Here is a 6,522-nt window from a genome sequence, read left to right as displayed (position 1 = left end):
TAGGAGGAGGGGAGGGGAGAGAGAGAGAGCTGGAGGCTCTCTGGACATTACTACAGTCAATAACACGTCAGGGACAGGTCTTGCACTGGAGTGGGCAAGAGAGAAAGGTGGCGAGATGCCATGTATTTAAGCTTATCCTTTCTCATCGCGGGGAGAGACGTTCCCAAATAGGAGACACGTGCAAGTAATCGCTTGTCCAGACGCAGCGTCTTCAGAAATTGCCTGCAATCATTTCCCTCCGAATCCTTCCGGGAGGCAAACTTGTCGCTAGAGGAACACCGTGCCCCTCAGGCTCAGTGCAACCCTCCCTCTCCTCGCACCCAGAAAAGGGCCAGCCCCACTCTCTCATCTCCCTTCCCCTCTGCATCTCGCCCGGGCCCCGGGCTGTTGCATCTCCCTGCTGGGACTTGCCTGATTTGAGGTTAACCCATGAGGGATCCTCGCGTCTCTCGGTTTCTCTGAAGACAATGCAACGTGCAGAGAGGGTGCGGGCTGGATTCTAGACCAGAAAATCAGCTTAACACGTTGTGCTTTGTAAAGACTGTATCGTTCCCCCGCTCTCTCTCTCTCTCTCTTCCTCTGTCATACTACGTCTTCAGGTTTAGAAACACCGCCAGTGCCCAGAGAGAGAGAGAGCACTGTTCATCATCATCTGAGCTGAAACATGTCATCACCAGCCTGACCCGCCTATTATACCCACTGCCATTTATAGTAGGCAGACAGACACACAGAGGGAGAGAGAGAGGGAGAGAGAGAGGGGGGAAAGGCAATGAGTCAAACATTTACAAACACTAATAACAAAAGGTGAAAGCTCATTCCCAGAGCCCTGTGAGGGGAAGGAGACGGAGAGAGAGACAGAGAGGCTGGGGATGCAGTGAGCTAATAACAGCCAGGCTGAGAGAGCTGAGTCCGTGCCCTCCAGACTTTCCAATCTCCACTCGCCTGCTTCGCTACTGCGGGATTTACCTGTCGCTTTCAGGAGGAGGTCGGTCTCTTTTTGTTCCCGTTGTTATTTTAGGATTCTCTGGAAGAAGAAGGATTGTCCTTGTCAGCAGGACTTGGAGTCTTGCTGCTGCCGCCGAGGTAAGTGGCTGGGTACCCGGCCCGGGAGGGAGGGGTGGGGGGAATTAAATGTTCTTCTCTAAACTTTCTCACTTCCCCTGCATAGGGACCCCGCTGCAAGTTTAAACTGGGCTTGCGGATTTATTTTAAATGTCTAAGAAATTAGGTCGTTGTACGGTGATGTTGCTCTTTCCTCACGTCTGATGGGCTTTTTTTTATTGTTGGTTGTTTTTATTGACAGAATCCCATTGTCCGGTCTGAAATAATCCCCTCGTCGGACATTCTCAATCACCTTCCCAGCCAGCTTCCTCTTCCATCAATGGGGTGTCTGTCCTTCAAATACACCACAGCTGACAGTGGGACAGTAAAAAGACCCCAGCCCTTCCGGGAAAAGAACATTCCTCTCCCTCTCACTCTCTGTCCCTCCCTCTCCCTCTCCTCCCTCCCCTTCTCTCTCCCTCTCCCTTTCCCTCTTCTTTCTTCACTTTTCCTCTCCTTTCCTCTCCCTCTCCCTCCCCCTCTCTCGCCCTCCCTCTCCCTCCCTCTTCCTCCATTTCCTTCCCACTCTTTATCCCTTTCCCTCTCCCTCCCTTTTTCACTCTCTCTCTCCCTTTCCCTCTCCCTCAATACATCCCCCCAATAATAGGGGTAAGATCAGCCACAACATTCACTAGGAATCTGTTTGCCAAGAGGGTGGGGGTATCTGTATTGATTCTGGGCTGGTTTATGAATGTTTTTGGTTTGCAGTTCATCTGCTGACCCTGCCAGGCAAGAGGACTCTGAAACCAGGGAGAGTTCGACAGAGTAATAGTGTCTGAGTGAGATGTGCTGATGAATACCGGTCCCATTTCTCCTGCAAACCACGCTACGCTTTTCTCTTGCAGATGTCACCGGGTGCCAAGGGAAGGTGCTGCCCACTGTAGCCAACCCAGCCCGGACTCGCCATGGCAGCTGGGGTCGCGGCGTGGTTGCCCTTTGCCAGAGCCGCTGCCATAGGATGGATGCCAGTGGCCAACTGTCCCATGCCCCTTGCCCCTGGAGACAAGAATAAGAAACAGGACGAGCTCATCATCCTCAATGTGAGTGGCAGGCGCTTCCAAACTTGGAAAAACACCTTGGAGAGATTTCCGGACACCTTATTGGGCAGCACCGAGAAAGAGTTCTTCTTCCATGAAGAAAGTAAGGAGTATTTCTTTGACCGGGACCCCGACATCTTCAGGAACGTGTTGAATTTTTACAGGACGGGCAAGTTGCACTACCCAAGGCATGAGTGCATCTCAGCCTATGATGAAGAGTTGGCTTTCTTTGGCATCATCCCGGAGATTATTGGGGACTGCTGCTATGAAGAGTACAAGGACAGGAAGAGGGAGAATGCTGAGAGATTGATGGATGATAGTGACTCAGAGAACAAAGCGGAGGGCAACCTTCCATCCAGAACCTGTCGCCAGACCATGTGGAGAGCCTTTGAAAACCCCCACACCAGCACCTTAGCGTTAGTCTTCTATTATGTGACTGGCTTCTTCATTGCAGTGTCAGTGATCACCAATGTGGTGGAGACGGTGCCCTGTGGAATTGGCCCTGGCGATGTCAAGGACCTGCCCTGCGGGGAGAGGTACGTGGTGGCTTTTTTCTGCCTGGACACGGCCTGTGTGATGATCTTCACGGTCGAATACCTCCTCCGGCTCTTCGCTGCCCCCAGCCGCTACCGGTTCATGAGGAGCGTGATGAGCATCATTGATGTGGTGGCCATCATGCCTTATTACATTGGCCTGGTGATGACCAACAACGAAGACGTGAGTGGAGCCTTCGTCACCCTCAGGGTGTTTCGTGTGTTCCGGATTTTCAAGTTTTCTCGCCATTCCCAAGGCCTGAGGATCCTCGGCTACACTTTGAAGAGCTGTGCCTCTGAACTTGGATTCCTCCTCTTCTCCCTCACCATGGCCATCATCATCTTTGCCACTGTGATGTTCTATGCGGAGAAAGGATCAACTCACAGCAAGTTTACAAGCATCCCCGCCTCCTTCTGGTACACCATTGTCACCATGACAACTCTGGGGTAAGTCCAAAGGTTTTTTTACTCTCTGATACACACACCCTCTCCCCTCCTCTTTATTCTGATAAAGGTTAACTCACAGAGTCCCAAACTCTCCCTATGTCTGAGTGCGAGGACTGCTTCACCTGAATACTTGAGTAAAGTCATTAGCCCAAAAAGTGGATTCTTTTTAAACAAGGCTCCCCCCCTTCGGCATTCACTTTTCAAAGTAATCTCAAATTAATAGATGATAACATCGCCTTTTTTATTTAGTAGCGTAGGGCAAAACGTTGAAAGTAGAAAAGGGATTAATTAAATATCGTTTCAGCTCCAGTTTAGGAATTGAACTTGCATGATTTGATGAACAGCCTGGACGTCTATAATTACATTCTCAGAATTAACTCTGTTTAATCCCCTTTTCTAAGGTGTACCAGGCATTGCCAGTAGCCGCTGCATTTCACGCAGAGACAGAGGAGCAGCCCCAGATGTTAATTTTTTGTTAGGCAGGGGAGCAGAAAGTTTAATTCACTAGCAGTGTGTGCGATGGAGTGAGTGGGAATGTCTCATCGAGTGGCAGACCCTGAATTGTACTTAACACTGTCGTAGTTAAGTCACTTTCCTTAGTTACTGCACGCTTTCACTGCGAGACAACAGATTAGACGCCATCCCTGGAGAGTATTATTTATTTTAACACCAACTGCAGTATTTCATTTCCTCAAGAAGGAATTTCAGACGGGGCATGGGAGAAGCGTGATTTCTGCTTGAGGAAGTCGCTCTGCAAACTGCAACCAGGCAATGCATTATCCTTCATTGTTTTGGTCTAAGGAAAGACAACACTGTGAATGTAATCTGACCGGGGTTTCCATAATAGAATACACAAAAACAAACGTGTATTTTTTTAGACTTCCTGGGTTAATGGCCGGAAGGTTTATTCGTTGGAGTAACAGCAATAAAGTTTTTACAAGGCGGCTTGGTGGATGAGTGCTGCCGCGCTCAATGCTGATGACCGCCTCTGTCCATGGTGCTGAAATACGGCCCTCCTCATTTCTCTGAAATTACTGGACGCTTGGGACATTTCTGGGAGCGGCGGTTGTCCCACGCTTTTTATGCTGTCATTCTCGCCGTCGGCAATCTTTTTCATTGTCCACTTGGTACTGCTAGATTGCAGAGGGATGAATGTTAGGCTGTTTCCTCTGTCCGCCAAGAGGCAGGGACTATCGGTCTGGTTTCTGTTTGTCCACCTCCCAAGCCGCATCACATGATTCCGGGCACAGTCAATACTGAGGGAATGCTGCACTGTCGCAAGGGCTTTCTTCTGGACTTTATACCTAGGCTCTGCCTATCCCGCCTGACTGGTATAAAAGAGCTCCTTGCGTTATTTATTTGACAAGTAGGGCTTTAATCCCTAGCGTGCTGAGCAATGTTTACCCCTCATCCACATTATTAAACAAAAGACCATCATCTTTTTGTTCCTTGTGGGAGCTTGCAGCAAATTGGCCCCCACATCTCCTACATTAAAACACTTCATTGGCTAGAAGATAATTTAGAACAGCTTGTAGTTAGGAAAAGTGCAATTAAGGTGAATATTTTACTTGCCTTTGCATAACAGGTTGGTAGCCAAATAATGCCAACAGCGTAGGTTCATTTCCTGCATCAGATGAGGTGACCATGCAGGACTCTCCTTCTGAACCTCTCCCCTGAGGTGTGGTGACCCTCAGGTTAAACCGCCACCAGTTCTCTGTCTCTCTCTCTCTCCAATGAGGGAGAAACTTGATAGGTTATGACAACTTTACCTTTTTTCTACAACAGGTGACCTGAGCAATGTAGGAAACAGATGTTAAGCAAAATACTAACAATGGTGCAGACTAGACAGAGTTTGTTTTGGATGGACTACCTTTCCAGAATGCTACCTTGGTACTAGTCTCTTGGTTGTTTGTATAACTATTCTGACATTGCAATTCACAATATATCAGTTTATGATAAAATTACATTCTTCTTTGGAAATTTTCAAGAATACTCAATTCGGGGCAATCACACTAAGTAAGACTTTTCCTTTCAAAATTACCATCAAACTTTTATTTCTATTGTCGGGTTGGGTCTATAATTTATCCAGCATTAGGTCATCCTTGAGTCAAATCATTTATCTCTGCAGATTGGAAATGACTAACATTACCAACAGAGAATGACATTATACTTTGATAACTTAGGTGTCATTAAAATCTGAAGCAGCCTTTGACTTGGGGATCATATTCACATTTAAACACATATCCATTCTCCAGGAACATTCATTCTGTTTAAATTGAAACATTTTATATGACATTTTCTTAGCCTCTCGAGGACAAGGCACTGATGGTTTACCAGTATTTTTAGACCTATATAAAAGCCATTGGGCCAAACCAGCCTATTTATTTTTAATATATTCACTTCATCTTTGTGTTTTATTACCATAATCGCTTATCCCTTCCCTCTCTCTAAATGGACCTGATTATGTTCTCAACTCATTTTACAATCTCTGCTTCAATAACTTCCCATGGTAACTTGCATCATAACTCTGTTACACGTTCTATGAAAAATTTCATCTGACATCCTGCCTGGCTCACTCTCTTCGTTTTTATTTTGATTTTCTGAGTACTTAAAGCCTGCACCATGCTTCAGAATTTGCTTACATCAGGTAATGAATCCATCCTGACCTTGTTGCAGATAAAGAATATTATACAATTAAAAAAAAAAGACATGACCAATGAGGCTTCAGTACATTGCCCTCAGATTTATTACTTTCTGATCCGATTAAATTGTCTTATTATCTATTTTGACTTCTAACTCCCTGGATCACAAAATGATCCCTGAGTTAACAGGGTTTATGTCCGAAACATCAATTCTCCTGCTCCTCGGATACTACCTGACGTGCTGTGCTTTTCCAGCACCTCACTCTCGACTCTGATTTCCAGCACCTGCAGTCCTCACTTTCTCCAGGTTGTAGAGACATCTGCTGCCTGACATTTTTGAATTCCCTCCTTGTCCTAATCCCTGGAAAGTGATTGAGAGAAATTTCATCAAATAGCATTTTTCCTTCTTTCGGTGTATCCCGCTGTCTGTTTCTCTGTGTCTGCCTCTCTCTGTCTGTCTCTTTCTGGCTGCCTCTTTTTCTGTCTCTCTCTGTCCATTTGTCTGTCTCTGTCTGTCTCGGTTTCCCCCACTCTCTATCTGCCTCTCTCTATCTGTATCCCTCTCTCGTTCTCTATTTGCCTTCTCTGTCTGTCCAATCCAGCTGTCTCCCTCTTTCTGTCCATTTTTCTCTCCCTATGTCTGCCCGCCTCTGCCTCCCACTCTCTTTGTCTGCCTCTCTCTGTCAGTCCCTCTATTTGTCTGCCTCTCTCTGTCAGTTCCTCTATTTGTCTCCCTCTCTATTTGTACCATACATAGGACAG

General features: G+C 46.7%; 1 protein-coding gene across 2 annotated transcripts in view; it reads left to right on the top strand.

The window, feature by feature from the left end:
- The first annotated feature begins 2,006 nt into the window (after positions 1-2,006).
- Positions 2,007-6,522, top strand: part of kcnd3 (potassium voltage-gated channel, Shal-related subfamily, member 3) — a 389,518-nt gene continuing 385,002 nt past the window's right edge. For both annotated transcript variants that reach the window (XM_060845058.1, XM_060845057.1), the window contains exon 1: positions 2,007-3,118. In XM_060845058.1, coding sequence (XP_060701041.1) covers positions 2,007-3,118 — 1,112 coding nt within the window. The remainder of the gene's footprint in view (positions 3,119-6,522) is intronic.

This window comes from Hemiscyllium ocellatum, chromosome 26 (assembly GCF_020745735.1).
Source record: "Hemiscyllium ocellatum isolate sHemOce1 chromosome 26, sHemOce1.pat.X.cur, whole genome shotgun sequence".
In the NCBI taxonomy this organism is placed as follows: domain Eukaryota; kingdom Metazoa; phylum Chordata; class Chondrichthyes; order Orectolobiformes; family Hemiscylliidae; genus Hemiscyllium; species Hemiscyllium ocellatum.
The sequence above is the reverse complement of the archived record's forward strand: the minus strand, read 5'-3'. Positions and strand labels throughout refer to the sequence as shown.